The following is a 17,778-nucleotide window of genomic DNA, read 5'->3' on the forward strand; positions in this document are numbered from 1 at the left end:
TGGCATCTGTTCAGAGCACAGGATCGCTGGTGGTGACTTGTTTGCCAGATTTCCTCTTCCTAGACTAGACACTGTCTCAGTGAGGAAATTCCCAGATGAAAGCTCTCAGAGATACTCATTAACACCTGGAGGAACCTGGGCCACCTAAGCATTCTGACCAGATCACCCAGAAATCTGGGAAGAGGGGACATGTGAGATGCACCCATTCAATGGAAGGCTATTTGGGGGGGTAAGAAACAGCATGTGTCCAATAGGGTATTCAGTCACCACCTGAGACTTAGCAACTTAGCAGGTTGGGTGCCGGGCCGAGGCAACACCCATATTGGCCTTCGCCCCACTCTCTGAGAGAAGCTGTAAAGTTATGAGCATGGGATGAGCTTGCAGGAGTTGCAGAGGATGAGAATAAAGCCAGTGCAGGGGATATGTGCAAAGGAAAAGGGGGTCACCCGGCAGGCAGAGGTGGTGGCAGGGGAGGGGCTTTCTGGCCAGAGAGGTGCCTTTTTCTCCAGTATGGGATTCTGAGTTGTGGACAACCCCTATTTTGCACTAGCCTCTGGCAATCCACTGCCTCCCTAGGCATCCTGGCAGTCTCTAGAACATGTGGGGGGGGGGGGGGAGCGGTGTTTCACAGGCTAGCAGCAGCTTTGCTGCGCCTGTCGTGGCAGAGGCTTGCATGTGAAGACAGAAGGACCCAGGTTGGAGCAAGGACATCAACCCCCCAGTCCGCAGCTGACTCAGCTCTGGTTCCTGCACCAAAATCTGCCGTAGAATATAAAACAATACGTAGTCTGCCCTACAGCGTCAAGTAGCACAGAAACGACCACTTCCTGTTTTAGCAGGAAGGGACCTGGGAGAGAACTAGCTTACAGGGTCCAGACCTGCGACAAATAGGAGGCATCTTAGCTGGGGCTGCAGATGGCCTGGATAGAGCTGCAGCCTCCACAACTCACACAGTGTTCAGCTTATGCCAATTTTTAAGATTTTATTGAGAACAAAAAAAGGGTCCCTTGGGAAATTGGTTAGAAAATCAGAGAGACCCAGTCCAGTCATGTATTTTTAAAGTAAAGGCTTAGATATAAGCATATTTATCCCTGTCCCACAGTCCCAGGATGGGCTTAGAATCAGGCCTGGGAATGCCTGGTCTGTTTCTTTTCTTTCTGAAGAAATCAGGGATGGAAAAGAGCTGAGAAAGAAGTTGGAATTGGATTTTTTCACTGAGGCTTCCAAACAATGTTGCCCAGGGTCTAGGGTCATCTCGCACTTACCCACCCTCCCCCAGCCCAGAGTGCAAATCTCCCACCAAGCAAAGGGAGCAAAGAGAGGGGAAGAAGAGAGTTCCCTATCACTCAACCTAGCCCCCCACTTCCCACACCCACACCTACACAGACCCTGCCTTTCTCAATACTGTCAGGATAAACCACCCACGTGGGTATGGGGTTATCTGGGCATTGGCAAAACAATGAGAGGCAACGAGAGAGACACTCACAGTTTCTTCCTGTAGGACTCCAGTATCTCCAGGCAAAATAGCCTTTCCTTGGCGGGCACTGGCTATTTATACCTGCCCTGTAATCTGAGCTGCCTAGCTCCGGTTTTTGGAGAACTTTCTTCAAGAAGTGGGGCAATTTTCTTCCTTATTGACTCAGTCACTCTCACCCCCACCTGGGTTTGGAAACCTGCCACTGGTATTCATCACACTGCTCCTCAGTGCAGACCGGTGATTTAAATGGCATCGTTGTTGTCTGTATTTTACAGATGTCCAGGAGCCCGAGATCCAGAGAAGACCAACCAGTGGTATAATGACCAACAACTGCTGCAAAAGCAATCTGCCTCTGCAATTTCCAAAAGCCAGGATCCATGCTGTCCACTTCTCCTCCTCTTTCATCTCAACATTACTGCCCAGAGACTGGGAAAGAGCCGGGAACTCCTTAGCATAGCTGGGCAAGGTGGGGCAGGTAGATGGGCTCCAGAGGTTGGTGTAGGTCCCCTTCTGTGGAAGCAGAGGGTGGAGGAGCTGCCACTTGGCACGGGTCACTCTTCTGCTTCTTACATCACATCTTAGAGGGCCCCCTGCCCTGCCACACACTCTTACCTTTTGTGGGATGGCCTTCCCTGAATTTCCTTGCCCTCATGTCTCCACCTTCTTTGCTGCTCTAGAGCCCTCTGAGATGCTAATACACTGCTGCAGCCATTCCCAAGGAAAATCCAGCTCCAGCAATGTGAGGCCCACCTCACCATGACTGCTGTTGTCTGCTTCTTCCAGATGTCTGTGACTTTATCTTTTCCTTTAGTTCTTTGTCTATGTCCACACACCAGAAGCCCCATGTCTCCAGGCCTTTCCTTCAGCCACCCCATGGGTAGTGCTGACTAACTCCTGGTATTTGAAACACCTTGGGAGCATCTCCTGGAGTACTCTAGAATCTATGATGCCAGATTCCCTCAGCAGCTAGAGAAAGGTCTTCTGTTTTCTATATTGCAGTCCTTATAATGGGGAAAGGAGAGTCTCATTAACAAATGGTTCTGGGAAAACTGGAAGGCCACATGTGAAACAAAGATGTTGAATCGCTCAATAACTCCATACATGAAAATAAATCCAAAATGGATTAAAGACTTAGATATAAAACATCTAACGATTAAATATAAAGAAGACAACATTGATGGTACATTTTATTGCATCAATAATAAAGATGTTTTTGGAAACTGAGTCAGCCCTATAGCTAAGGAAATAAAAGCAAAAATGGGGGCCTCCCTGGTGGTACAAGGGGTTAAGACAAAACCTATGAAGCTATCACAGTCACTGCAGCATGAGTACGATCCCCAGCCAGGTTGCTATCCACATGTGCAGCAGATCTCTCCTGTCTCACCCGCTGCTCCCCTCAGCAATATATTTCAGTCCATCTGCCTGTTCTGTTTCCCACTCTGTCTCTGGTGAGTCCTCTCACCGCCCCCCAACACCTCTGCCCTGTACCCCAGTTCTTGTATGCATAAATAAATAAATCTTTTTAAAAAAGCAAAAATGAACAATTGAGATTACCTCAAAAAAAGATTTTACACAGTGAGAGAAAATATAAGTGGATCAAAAAGACATCTTATTGAATGGCAGAAAAAATTTACACATTATACACCGACAAGGGGCTAATATACAAGATCTACCTGGAATTATTTCTACTTCCTGTGGAGAGGTATAGTTAGAAGAAAGGAGCAATCCAATAATGCTATGTTACATTGGAATTTGCATATGAAGTGGCTAATTGTGGGCCAGAAGCAGCATAGTGGGTCTGTGTTTTCTAATGGACCAGGGATATCTACAGACAAGGGGTCATCGTCAACCACCTATTCCAACTGGGCAGCCAATGAATTTTGAATGGTGAGATTATATCGACATTTTAAATTTGCAAGAGGATTCGAAATTGTTGGAGAAAACTTAAATAATATTCGTAAGATGAAGGCATCTGATTCCCCCCATGATAACAATCATAGGATTGTTATCAGTCCTGGGTGAGCTGTTGTTGTAAGGAAAATAGTGGCTATATGGCTGAGAGGAATCCAATCCATTGAGGAATCCAATTGCCACTCTGTAACTTAAGGAGAAAGAATTTTAAAAGACCATTCAAGTGGTCAATAATGTCAGAGACCTGTGGCTGCTATGGGAGATGATAGTCCCATCAGATGTCCTGTTGGAGAGTTCAGAGCTGTGTTAGTAAACACAGTAAAATGATATCCCAGATGTGAGCCAATGATGGGGGGGGCAGGGGAAGCTGATTATATTTAGAAAAGAAAGTTATTGCATGCTCTGCATAGGTGTTCCTGGTGGGTACAGCAAACAGTATCCACACTTTAAACAATATCCACAGAGTATCAAGGCTGGTAGTGTCTGCCAATGTAGGAGGCAGCCCTATGAAAATAACCTGTCAGCAGCTAAAAAGGCAGTCCGCTTAAGCAACCAAAGCACGACCAGAGTAATTTACAGTGATTGGTTTGGGACCATAATTTATAACTCAAAGCATTTTTCAAGGGCTACAAGTCCCTGTGGCAGGCCCAGGGCCCACAAAGTAACCTCCCAGTAGAATATGCCCAGGAGAGAGTATTATACACTCAAAATTTTGAAAGAAAAAAAAGTCAGAGGAAAATCAAAATAATTCACCACATCAATAAAAGGAAATAAAAAATACATGATCAGATTGTTAGGGGGAAAGGATGTTCTGAGCTAATCCCATACAGGCTTTGTGGACCCCACCCCCACTCCAGACCAAAGTCATCAAGACATTGGGAAAGACAAATCCCATCACCACCAAAGGGAAGGTGGCTGGGACCTGGGGTGGAGTTAAGCAGCCAGGTTGGGTATAAAAACCAAACACGTGGGCCTTGGGGGCTCTCGCTCTGTCACTTGCCTCCTGACTTCAGGCTCCTGGCTGGCGGCCAGCTCTCAGAGCCATTTGGGATTCCAGATCAGCGGATCGGGTGGGACGCATTTAAAACTTTGTCTCCCACTTTTCTCCCTGAGTTGGACATTTCCTCATTTCCCCTTCCCTTGTAAATAAACCTTTTATTAACCTTTTGTGTGTGCCTGCAGTAGAGCATTGATAAGTCCTTTTAAACGCGCGGGTGAGGACCCACAGTCAGGCACCCTGTTTTGTATCGGGGCTGCCCTATAACAATATCAATAGAAGCAGAGAATGCGTCTAGTAAAGAGTCGACATCCATGTGTGATTAAAAACTCACCCAAAAAATGGGAACAGAAGGGACATATCAACAGAAAAAGGTCATATATGAAATCCCCACAGCTAACATCATACTCAATAGAAAATTCTTTTCTCTAAGACCAGGTACCAGACAAGGATGTCCGCTTTCACTAGTAATTCAACGTAATATTAGACTCCTGGTTATCACAGGAGTAAAGCACCATCTAGTCCAACACCTCTATCTTAAGGCGAGGAAAGTGACATCCAGCCAGAAGTCTCCCTTACAAACTGAAGAGTCGTCTACGCTAGATTCCAGCAAGCAACACTCTATGTCCGTGTCAGAATCCGTGTTTCCCTCCCGGAAGGAAGGGAGGAGCGCTCACCAAGGCTCCGCCCCAGCCCTGCCGCTCGTCTCCAGCCCCGCAGTGCCGCCCCGCTATCCCGGGGGTGCTGCAGCAATGGGGAAGGCAGCAGGCAATGAGGCGTACTTCCAGAGATGCAGCCTTTTCTGGTGCACCGTCATTACCCTCTCTTTTGGCTATTACACGGTAAGGACAGCACTCAACCCCCTACTCTCCAAGCCTGGGCGAGAGGGGCGAACCCCCCTTTGCGCACTGGGTGCGCGCTTGCAGGCGAGAGGTTGCGCAGGCGCAATTTCGGCTCCTGCGAGCTCGGCGCGCAGAGGGAGGCAACTAAAAGCTGGAGACAACGCGAGCTTGTCGGTCGGCCTGCTCTACGTCCTGAGAAACCGGCTCCCCAAGGTTTCCTTGCATGAGGGCGGAGTCCACTCCCCACCCGGCCAAAGTGTTCAGATCGCTCAAGATGGTGGCTGCGAAGGCTGAGGCTGGCAGGGCTGCCACCGCCTACTTCCGTCCAGCCAGACCCTTGCCCTCTCTGGTGACAGTCCTGGCGCTGGGATATTTCGCGGTGAGGCGTGGGGCGGGATGCCGCGCCTATTTGGGCTCGCCTGGCCAGTGTAGGGCGAGGAGCACGAACTCGATCATGCGCATGCGCTGCCGGCAGTTGCCTGGGATACTGGAGTAAGCGGAAGTTGGGTGGGCTCAGGACTTTCTCTGCTTTGACGTTCCTGCCTTTGGGTCCATTACTTAACCTATTCTGAGTGGAGCTCACGGAGGGGAAGCCAGGTTGACAGGCTGCTGTAAGCCTGCCAAGTCAGAATAGGGCTTCCAAAGCAGAATGTTTAAGGAAGTTGAAATTGCTTGGAAAATGGTGATAAACCTAAAGGAAAGAGGGCCTCCCCGGTGGCGCAGTGGTTGGGCGCTGGGTTGCGAAGCTGCCAGCAGCCTCTGCAGTGCCGGTTCGATCCCCGGCTGCTCCCCGGCCACCGGAGGAGGGTCCCGCATGGTGCGCAGACCTCTCCTGCCGCCCGCTGCTCCCCTCAGCAGTGTACTTCGGTCCTTCTGCCTGCTCTGCTCCCCGCTCTGGCTCTGGTGAATTCTCTCACCCTCCCGTGCTTCTGACTGTACCCAGTGCTTGTATAAATAAATAAATAAAAATAAATTTAAAAAAAAAAAAAAAAACCTAAAGGAAAGATAGGATTTAGTTGGTAAGAAGGGATAGGAGGGGGCCTTCCCGGTGGCGCGGCGGTTGAGCGCTGGGTTGCGAAGCTGCCCGCGCCTCTGCAGCGCCAATTCGATCCCCCGCTGCTCCCCGGCCACCGGGGGAGGGTCCCACAAGGCGCGCAGACCTCTCCTGCCGCCTGCTGCTCCCCTCAGCAGTGTACTTCGGTCCTTCTGCCTGCTCTGCTCCCCGCTGTGGCTCTGGTGAATTCTCTCACCCTCCCACGCTTCTGACTGTACCCAGTGCTTGTATAAATCAATCAATCAATCAATCAATCTTTTAAAAAAAAAGGGGGGGGATAGGAGGATATCAGTGTTATGGCATAGTTGTGGAATCAAGAAGACAGGATCTCCCCTGAGAGTGCAAGTGAGCTTTGTCTAGCTTCAGAATGTGTCTAAAGGATTACAGGAAAGGCCTGCAAAATAGGTTGGAGACTAAGTGCAATTTGAAGTAAGGAAAAGCTATTTGGATAGTGACCAGGAGATCCGGGATTAGAAATGTGTTTGTTGTCAAACCTGACCATTTTTTGCCCTGAACACTATCAGACGTACATTCTGTTCTAGATTCTGTAGCTCTGACTAGTTAGAATATAGATGGAGGAAAGAGTCCATCTGGGGAATTCCTGTTAGGATATTGTGGAGCTTGTATGTGCTGCCCTTTCCATTTCAACTTTGGTTTGGGATGATGTAGTGATATTTATGCTTTATTTAATTCTTAGATGTATAACAACATAATGTGAGAAGAGTACTGCTTTTGGCAGAGATCTGAATAGTGCAACACATTTTGGAACTGTTCGCACTTAATTATTCTCAGAAAAGCCTATGTTGGCAGAGGTTACACACACAGATTGTGGGGGAAGTTGTTAAGATTACAAAAATCTTACGCGATTAAATAGTTGCTGACTTCACTTATTTTCCTACTATAGATGAACCATTCCCAGTTTTAGAGCTAGAATTGGTAAAGGAAGAGAAGGAGATTCTCAATCAAATAGGAATTTGACTGAAGCCATAGTTTCTACAGTGAAGAAGCTGGCCAGAACACACAAACTCTTAAAAATCATCGATAACCTGTGTAAATGTTTTTTGGTGGAATTCATTACAAATAGAAGTCATCCAGCTTGGGCGCTCAGTTTTTTTTTTTTTTTTTTAAATGTTTCCTTTTTAATTACTTTCTTTTTTGCATTTCTTTTTTTTTAAGATTTATTTATTTATTTGTTTGTTTGTTTGTTTGTTTGCTTATACAAGGATTGGGTACAGTCAGAAGTGCGGGAGGGTAAGAGAATTCACCAGAGCCAGAGCGGGGAGCAGAACAGGCAGACTGACAAAGTACACTACTGAGGGGAGCAGCGAGTGCAGCAGGAGAGGTCTGCACACCATGTGGGACCCTCGCCAGCAGCCTGGGATCGAATCCACACTGCAGAGGCTGCGGGCAGCTTCGCAACCCAGCGGCGCTCAGTTTTTTAATCACACTTTGCTCACCATCAATCTCCCAAGAATAGTTTTTAGAAAATATAGTGGAAGCCCAGCTGACTTCAGAATTTCTTTCATTTGTATTAGTTCTTATAGTATCAAGATCATTTCATAGCCTCTTTCAAAAATAAAATGACTGGGGGCCTCCCCGGTGGCGCAGCGGTTGAGAGCTGGGTTGTGAAGCTGCCCGCGGCCTCTGCGGCGCCGGTTCGATCCCCGGCTGCTCCCCGGCCACTGGAGGAGGGTCCCACATGGCGCGCAGACCTCTCCTGCCACCCGCTGCTCCCCTCAGCAGTGTACTTCGGTCCCTCTGCCTGCTCTGCTCCCCGCTCTGGCTTTGGTGAATTCTCTCACCCTCCCGCACTTCTGACTGTACCCAGTGCATGTATAAACAAAACAAACAAACAAATAAATAAATAAATAAAACATGCCTCTATTAAAAAATAAATAAATAAATAAAATGACTGATTTAAGTAATCTAATAAGTGTTCTGTAACTCTGGTTCTCTTTTAGTGGGTTGTCTTCTGGCCTCAGAGCATACCTTATCAGAGCCTAGGGCCCCTGGGCCCTTTTACCCAATACTTGGTGGACCATCATCACACCCTCCTGTACAGCGGGTAAGGAGAGCTGCAGAAATAGAATGTGGATGCTGCTGCTCCAGACTTATTGTAGATCTGGAAGCCCTGAATTTGCCTTTAGATGTCTAAATGGAGCTAGTTCACTTTAAGACACCTTTCTTTTTGAAGTTTCTGTGTTAAAGTTCATCAGCAGATAACCATCACCTTAAACTAGACTAATATTTTTTTAGGTTTTGGCTGGCCTGGCTGATTCATGTGGGAGAGTCCTCATATGCCATGGTATTGTGCAAGTAAGTGTTCGTTGGTCTTTGTTGCTTTTCTGTTGGCACCTAATATAAGTTGAGAGTAACTGCATTTAAATAATTCATGCACTTGTATGCTGAGAGCACTTTCGGGGTAGAGTTGAATCCCCACACCGAATACTGAGCCCAACCTGGAGGGATAACTCAGTAAATATTTAATGATTGAATTCATTTCCCTTGTGTTAATCAATTACTTATTTAAGTGATTTTTTTTATTATTTTAAAAAATTCTCTGCATGGCCCCAACAAAAACAAAATATGAGGAGGCTGCTTTTTAATATGAAAAAGATATAAATTATGGACCTACTTGGTGATTTTCCATTCTGGTTTCACAACTGAATCATCCGAGGAGCTTTTTCAAAACACACCTTTCCGGTTTCCAGACCCAGCGATTCCAGTCTGGTCAACCTTACTTCAGACATGGAAATATATTGTAATTTTTAACCTCCAAAGATAATTCTGAGATGCAATACAAGTTAAAAGCACCTCAACTAAACCCTACTCAGCAGATGCCAGGGTAATCTAATGCTATATGAGAAAACTAGAAAAATTCCTGTTTAAGTCTGTGTTTTATATACATATACAATATATGTACATATATACCATACAGAAAGTATGATGTATTGTATAATGAAAAAAATGGTTATACTAATGCCTCATTGCTTTGCAATGAATTTTTTTCTGGTCGAGATTATCATTTCTGTTATTGCTGTATTATTTCTAAAAGTGGAAAAATTTTTTAAGATACTTTATTACTACTACCTTGACATTTTGTGTCATGTTTTTTCTAGAGTTATATAGATCTCCTCTATCAGAATAAGGAAGTTCAATTCTATTTCTAAGTTTGTTGAAAACAGAGTTTGAAATTTGTCAAATGTTTATTCAGCATATATTAAGGTGATCTTTTGATATTCCTCCTTTTATCCGTTAGTGTGCAAAAGTAAATTGTTTCTACATACATTGTTTTTAAATTAGAAGTCACCCACATGAGGCTTATTTATATAAAGGTGAGATTGTAGCAAGCCATTAACTTGAATTTGAGCTTTTTAAAAATAGTTTAGTTGGAATAACTGTATGACAGATGCTTATTTTTATTCTGTGCCAAGCCCTTTACTAAGCCCTGTGTGTATATTATCTGATAAATCACTTCAAAACTTCATGAGCTAAATATAGTTAGTCCTATTTTTCAGAAGAGAAAACTGATTCTGAGAGAAATAGAGTGACTTGTCCTAGGTCACATCTGGAAGTTGTCCTGTCTAGGATTTACCTCTAGTTTATCTTTAAAACTCTTGCTCTAAAGCCATACCAGTGCTTTTTAACCCCATCTACTCAGCAGAATCAAGTGAGATATATTTGCACAATACCATGCAGTAGGCAGTAGCCAGACTACTTCTCAGGAAAAATTGTACCATCTTACATGCACAGGACCACTGAAAACAAATGAACTAACTTCTAGTTAAGAAACTGAAGGGCAGGGGCAAAATAAACCCAATGAAAGTAAATGAAAGGAATACATTTTTAAGGAAATAAAAGACAGTAACTCCTGTAAAATCATTAAGATTCGGGTAGCTAATTTTTCTTTTATTCTTTTTTAGGTCTAAAGGCATCACAAATGGTTGGGCTCAGCTGTTCTGGTTCCTACAAACTTTCTTATTTGGGATAGCATCTCTCTCAATCTTGATTGCTTACAGACCAAAACGCCAAAAACAAACTTAAAGAAGATATCTAAAAACTTTCCTCTATGCTTTGACATTCAAATCTTACCTTTTATTATTTTTTAAAGATTTATTTATGCATACAAGAACTGGAGCCAGAGGTGTGGGGGGTGAGAGAATTCACCAGAGACAGGGTGGGGAAAAGAACAGGCAGATCAACAGAAATACCCAGCTAAGGGGAGCAGCAGGCCAGTCAGGAGAGGTCTGCTGCACCAAGTGGGTAACGCCCTGCCCGGGGATTGAACTCATGCTGCAGTGGCTGCAGTTTGCTTCATATGCTGTGTGCTAACCCCTTGCACCACCTGGGAGACCCCAAATCTCACCTTTCAGGGGGATGTTGTGTTTACTTGATCTTTCTACTTTCTAGAAAGTTGAAACTCTCTAATTCATTATTCTTACATATACGCTGGTTGAGTTTAAGTAGATTGTAGGAAAAGATTTTAGTTTTCTAGTTCTTCAGATGAGTCTTTTGGCAGAGGGCATCCTGAGGTCCGTCCTCTGCTGTGTGGTGCTCTCCCTTTGCCTTGTTTAAACCACGCACTGAATGTGCTTGTTGGTGCATCTTTGCTCTACCTTCTGGTTAAACACCTTACCCTTAGCACCACTATCTTATCTCTCCTTTCCCCAATTTTTTTCTCCTTTTCAGAACCAAGATAAAGTGACACTTCATTTTAACATCTGCATTCCACACACATATTTATTAGCTACCTGCAAGACAGGGACTTACCTGTGTAACCCTCTTAAACTTCCATTTCTCACAGAGAGAAAGATGAAGTAAGCATGTGCCTGGAAAAGGCAGTGAGTGATCACATAGAGAAATGAAGCACACCCCGACACCCGAAGGGAAAGAACTGGGTCATGTCTTCCCTGCTCCTGCCAGCGGGAAGTGACCCTTCCCTCTGAGTGGCCCCTGGGGCACAGTGTTCTGTAGGGTGCAGGGGTCTAATGGCCACTGGTAGATAGATTGCTCCTTCAAATCAGGACAACTGCCAGCTTTATTTTTCCCTTCAGCCCCTCTCCCACTGCCTTGCACACAGGTGTTCTATCAGTATTTATTGAACAAAGCACAGAGACTGACTTTACATTCAACTCATTCAGAATCATTCCAGTTTTCATGTGACAGTTTTAACACCCATTCAGGGTACCCTCTTCTCAAAAGTACAAGGCTAACCTTGTCCTTGCATCATTGTTTGTGTGGGTTCCCTAGTAGGAAGTCTGTCTTTTTCACACCTTCTTATTCTTAGCCATTTTCTCCAGATTCTGTAGATGTCTCCCTCCAGTTTTTACTCAACATAATCATTCCTAGTCTAGAGAGTGTAATCCAAGAGTTATGCAGCTAGTTACTACCTCTCCATTTACCTGGTAATACTGACTGGTTGGGGCAAGAGGGTTATTGACTCTGTCTCCTGGCTCCGGTAGAATGACTGTCACCCCTAAGATCCATTAGGGCTCCTTTCCTGGGGGACCACCTATGTGAGCGGGGCTTGTTACTTGTTTTAAGCAAATATTTGTGAATAACAGACCCTCCCCCCAAAAAAAACAAGGTTCCAAGTAAAAGCAGTCCTGAAAGATTAAAGATTATAAGTTGTTTCTGGTGGAGGAATAATTTCTGCAATAATTTCTATCTGTTTTCCCTCTGTTTCTTATGATTAAAAGGTTACTTTTTGGTAAGGAAAATGATTTTTGATCATGAAGCTAAAACTTCACGGAAATCCAGCACAGGATTAAATGCATGGTCCTTACCAAAGAGAAAAAAGACTAACAATACTACTAAGGCTACCAGGGACAATTTGGCAGCTTGTTGAATGAAATGGATTAACTTGAATAAAACGCTGTGAATTCTCCAATCAAATGGTGGCTAGATTTTGTTTTTTTTTTTTTTTTTTTTTTGTATGTCTTTTGGTTATCACACATTTGAAAACTTTGTACCGTTCAAACATCAGGGTTTTTTGTTTTTTTCTTCAAAGATTTATTTATTTATTTATACAAGCACTGGGGTACAGTCAGAAGCGCGGGAGGGTAAGAGAATTCACCAGAGCCAGAAAGGGGAACAGAACAGGCAGACTGACGAAATACACTGCTGAGGGGAGCAGCAGATGGCAGGAGAGGTCTGCGCGCCACGTGGGACCCTCGCCCAGCAGCCAGGGATCGAACCGGCGCTGCAGAGGCTGCGGGCAGCTTCGCAACCCAGCACTCAACCGCTGCACCACTGGGGAGACCCAAACATCAGGGTTTTGAGTTTTGTTGTTTAAGCAGTAAATATAGAATGTCCCAAGTAGGATATATGTTCCTCAGATTGTTTATAGAGCCGCCCATGACCCACTGAGAAAGGGTGGACATGAGTGTCTCCTTTCATTCTGACTTACCTTTTCCCTTCCTTTCCTATTTGTATTTGATGTACTCTAAGCAGCCAGTAAGAGGAGTATTCTCACTTTTTATTTAAAAGACAAAAGTGTAGGGCCTCCCCAGTGGCGCAGCGGTTGAGCGCTGGGTTGCGAACCTGCCCGCGGCCTCTGCGGCGCCGGTTCGATCCCCGGCTGCTCCATGGCCACCGGAGGAGGGACCCACATGGCGCGCAGACCTCTCCTGCCGCCCGCTGCTCCCCTCAGCAGTGTACTTCGGTCCTTCTGCCTGCTCTGCTCCCCGCTCCGGCTCTGGTGAATTCTCTCACCCTCCCGCGCTTCTGACTGTACCCAGTGCATGTATAAACAAAACAAACAAACAAATAAATAAATAAAAACATGCTTCTAAAAAATAAATAAATAAAAGACAAAAGTGTAAAATCCTACAATCCTATTTGGGGTATTGTGGCTTAGAGGAAAAAAAGAGGTTAGTGAGCAAATGATACAGGTCATTTGTTTTATAGATCCATAAACTATATCCTACTTGATGTCAACACCACAGAGAGACTGGATTTTCCTCCCCAGCCCCACTCCAAACCAGGAGCTTAGAACAAAGTCTATGAAGCAAAATACAAACAGGAATATTGAGACATCTTGGTTTTCTATTGCAGCCATAGTGGTGAAGCATCATTATGTTGAGTTTGGATAAGAAAAGGTCATGGGCATCTTGATGAAGGCCAAAGCAGGACACAGTCTCAGAGGTGGGTGGATCAGGTGGGACTTGAGTAGAAAGTGGAACCTAGACTTTTTTTTTTTTTTTAAGATTTATTTACTTATTTACTTTATACAAGAACCAGGGTACAGGCCAGATGCACAGGAGGGTGAGAGGATTCACCAGAGACAGAGTGGGGAACAGTAGAGGCAGACTGATGAAATACACTGCTGAGGGGAGCAGTGGGCGAGACAGGAGAGGTCTGCGCACCATGTGGGACCATCACCAGCCAGCTGGGATCAAACCAGCACTGCAAAGGCTGCCATCAGCTTCACAGCACAGCACTCAACCGCCTGCGCCACCAGGGGAGGCCTGGACCCTAGACTTCTGATTTCCCTGTTTCTGGGATATTTCCAGCTCTGACTTTCCTGAGCCGACCATAGAAATTTAACTCTCAAGGTTTGTATGATTTTTTTTTTCTATTTAAGCTAATTCCTTCTCTATTTTAACATAAAATAACAAGTGATTTAACATAAATACTTAGGAATTTTCTGGGAAATTTATATTAGAAACCATTTTCTCCTAACCAGACAAAGAAAGAAAATAATAGAAATAATCACAATGATAATAATAATAATAAATACTTCTGTTTGTTGATGGACCTTCAAGGGATAACATCAGGGAACTGACCCAATGAAGTCAAAGACCCCTGTAAACCACTCCTTTCTTTCACTGGCCCCCCAACCCTAAATATACTCATTTAACCCTTTACACGGAAAGTCCCTGTGGTAGGAGTATAATGGCTACATCTCTAGTTTCCTAATGATGATATGAAATAGGAACAATGGAGTCATCTGTTCTTTGTATTTCCAGACCTCCTCCATGTTCTTCAGGGAACCACAGTAACTCACATCTAGCTGAGCTATTGCTCCTATGACGCCTGACTCCTCTGCTGTGTTCCCACAGAAAGAAAACCATAAACTCACTTGCCCAAGTAATGAGTCAAAACACAAACAGTAGGGGTAACTGTGACTGTAGCATAGCATAAGTCAATGGCTTTGTCACCAAGCTACAAAGCTTTGTACTCTATGAAGAAGTGTCCAATACTGATCACTTGTGATGTTTTGTTGTTCCTCTTATCAAGCACATACCCAGGAACTGTGATTATCACAACAATGTCAGAATCCAGCTCAGGACACTGGAGAGGACAAACACTTTGTGCCTTTTACTTTTAGCTCTGCCCACCTGGAAATCCTGAGGCTGAAGGTGGTGGCCCAGGAGGGCACAGCATTGCCATTGACACACCATGGCACTTAGTGAGCATAGGAGATCAATGTGCACTCAAACTGGAGAAAATATTTCAAACCAAAAGCTGCCAGGGGCTCTGGGATTTCTCTAGAAAGAATGACTAAGGGTTGGTTCCATTCAAATGATTGCGAATAAACCCAGTCCAACTTAACCAGATTCCCCTGAGGTATAGGAAAAGATATTGACATCAGAGTGACAACTTCCCCAGAATTCCAGTGAAAATATGGACCAGGAAGAGCATTCTGATGTTCAAATCTAAAGATATTATCCTGTCCTGTTCTAAGATTTAATATTCACATCCCAAAAAATGAGGACTGAGTTATCATGGACTACCTTTTCCATGAAAAATAAATCTATCAGTTGTTACTAAAATTTGGCATCTGGAGAAGAATATGAATAATACGAGCTTGGTAATTTAATCTGATTAACATTTAATTCTTGACAATATGCCAACAAGAGTCAAATTACCCACGTTTCATGTTGCTCCCTTGAAGGGTGAAAAAAATCTGTCTTCAAGACAGTGAGATAGTCAACTGGAACCTACAGGTTTGAGAAAAAGGCACATCTAAACAATAGAAAAACAAAGTTCAGACTGGCCAACTAGCATAGCTCATTTGGGATGCCTCCAAAATTCTAGTTAATCTTGCTCCACTTAGCTAATATTTTATTGAACTACTCAGGATATAAGATGAGATCATGTTTTTGCTGGAAGGGACTGCAGAGATCTTCGAATAAACACCCTCACCCCCCCAGCATTTCACACTGGGTGAAGCTGAGCAAGGTAACCACCAATATCACACCAAAGCCAGTTTGATGGCAGACCTAGATATCTCACTTCTCAGGTTTTTACCAAGTTTCCTACAGTGGGAATGAGTGAAACATCCAAAGTAATGTTCTCAACAGCACACATCACCTCCCAAATATTTCACAAATATTACCCAAGAATGATGCATTAACTGCGAGAATAGTTTCCACCATTGTTCGTTGCCCTAAACCCCTACGTCCTGTTCATGTTACTGGCGCCTGCCTTTGATAAAGTATCCATAGCAATATACAAATACTGTAAACACTTTGCAAACTCAGGGGCTTTCTTGCCATTGTTAAAAATACAGCAATAATACTTTGCACATGTACACAGAATAGAGGGATTTATAGCATTTGTGAAACTTCAACATCTGCACAGCTAAAGAGTTTGCCTGGCTTATGTTCTGGGTATTACAGAGTATTTCCTAGGAAACTGAAAATAAATATATTACGAAATTACAACGTTCAATGGGTCACTAGCGTTGTCTTGGGATCCTGTCATGTAAAACACTCATAAGCCAGAGGCAGGGATTCCTAATGCGATCCCATTATACCCTTTGAATCTGCAAGAATCCTGCAGAACGGCTCCTAGGTTAACAAAAACCATTACACACGCCCACTTTGTGCTTGGCATTATGTGTAGAGTCTTGCTCACCATCTTTCATTTAATCCTCACTTTAACCCCCAGGAGGTAAGTGCTGCCACCCCATTTTCTCAGAAAACTGAGGCATAAGGAAATTATATACATAGCTTGTTAACTATCTTAACAAGTGGTAGAATCACGAATCAAACCTAGATTCCCGTGACTCCAAAACCTATGACTGTAATGAGCATTCACAGGCTTTTGATTGCAAGCTCCAAACAGAACCAGAACAAAATCTCCTGCTGACATCAGTGTATTCTCAGTAAGCACATCAATCTATGACATACATATTTAAAATAGACTCTGCCATCTAATTCCTTACATAGAGACTATTCAATCTTTACATCAAGCAAGGGATCCATTTGAAATGTCTCTCAAATGGCATCTAGGAGGACAAGGTGTTCCTGTCTGAACTTGACTGAGCAAAGACTGACTCCCTGTAAGGAGTGGATTTCCCCTTCCTTCGAGGATTGGGGACTACAAGCAAGAAACGGGATAGATTTTTTAAGCACAAAAAAAACTTCTAAATCCCAATTTGTTGGTCACCCATCCTTCATCCCATTTCTACCCCCAACAAAGATACCCATACCCACAAGCTTCCTTTCTCTGGCCATAACTAGTGCGGTCATGAGTTAGTCCGTCAACACAGAGAGGAGGTGGTCTGGCCCACAGGGTGCTGAGGCCTTCCTAGGTCGGTGCCTGTGCCAGGACAAGAAGACAAGGAATCTTTGTGCAGCTCTGGCCCTCCCAGACACCAAGGCTGGGCAAGTGCTTTTCCCCCCAGCAGCCCCCAGAGAGATGGCCAGCCCTATTTCCTGCTTCTCCTGGCCCTTTGCCTTGGGCATGTGCTAGGGGAGCAAACTGCTGCCAGGTTTGCCTGCAGTGCTGAGCCAAGGTGGGAGGTCCCTGCAGCTTGGCCTGTGGAGGTTCCACCGCCTGAGAGCAAATCCCACTTGTCTGTGTGGTATCCGTGTAGCTCAGCTCACCTCCTACCTTCTGCAGCCTCACACTGGGTTCTCTGTGGAATCTGATGCTACCTGCCAGGGTAATGGAAGCAGGAAATGAAAGAGAAACTCAGCCCTAGAGCACTTCATTTATGCAGGCAGCTAACGGTATTCTCCCCCTAACCGGCATAAGGACTGGCCACCCTGAGCCCCCATCACCCCATTTGCCTCTTCTTACCGCCACCTTCCTTCAGATTCCCTCGGTAACTAGTTGTTCACCTGGGGCCTGAGGCTCAAGAGGCCTGGCAGTACTTAAGAGCCTGAATTTCAGAATCAGATCTACCTGACTTCCAACTTGGGGTCTGCTACCATCTAACCTTGATCAAAACAGTCCTTATTAGCAAAATGGAGACACGGGCACCTACTTTATAGGTTTATTGGTGCAAGGATTAAGTTAGATAACATGTGCACAGCACGATACAGGGTCAAAGTTTAGCAAATAGCAGAATAGTAATAAATGATACTTATTGTCATTAATCCCAGTGGCACTAACTTGCTTTGAGACCTGGCATTTGGGTGGCATATTTCCCTAGTTCCTGCAACTGATGTCAGTTTCCTCTATTTTTCACTTCATCCGTCATTTCTAGAGAATGTTGGAAGGAGGATGTAAGCAAACTGGGACCTTACTATCATCTTGCCCA

The 17,778-nt window shown here is 44.6% G+C and overlaps 1 protein-coding gene across 2 annotated transcripts; it reads left to right on the forward strand.

Moving 5' to 3' along the window:
- Positions 1-5,013: 5,013 nt before the first annotated feature.
- On the forward strand, positions 5,014-10,325 carry TMEM254 (transmembrane protein 254; the record flags this gene model as incomplete). Of its 2 annotated transcripts, none has more annotated exons than XM_084245890.1 (4): positions 5,014-5,227; positions 8,243-8,346; positions 8,538-8,597; positions 10,205-10,325. In XM_084245890.1, 4 exons carry the CDS (start codon positions 5,138-5,140, stop codon positions 10,323-10,325), a joined length of 375 nt encoding a protein of 124 aa, XP_084102016.1. The 2 variants fall into 2 exon arrangements, with proteins under 2 accessions (XP_084102016.1, XP_084102015.1); XM_084245889.1 differs by lacking the exon at positions 5,014-5,227 and adding an exon at positions 5,502-5,606.
- Between the last annotated feature and the right edge of the window lie 7,453 nt (positions 10,326-17,778).

The sequence above is a fragment of the Talpa europaea genome, assembly GCF_964194135.1.
Source record: "Talpa europaea genome assembly, chromosome: 10".
Taxonomy (NCBI): Eukaryota; Metazoa; Chordata; class Mammalia; order Eulipotyphla; family Talpidae; genus Talpa; species Talpa europaea.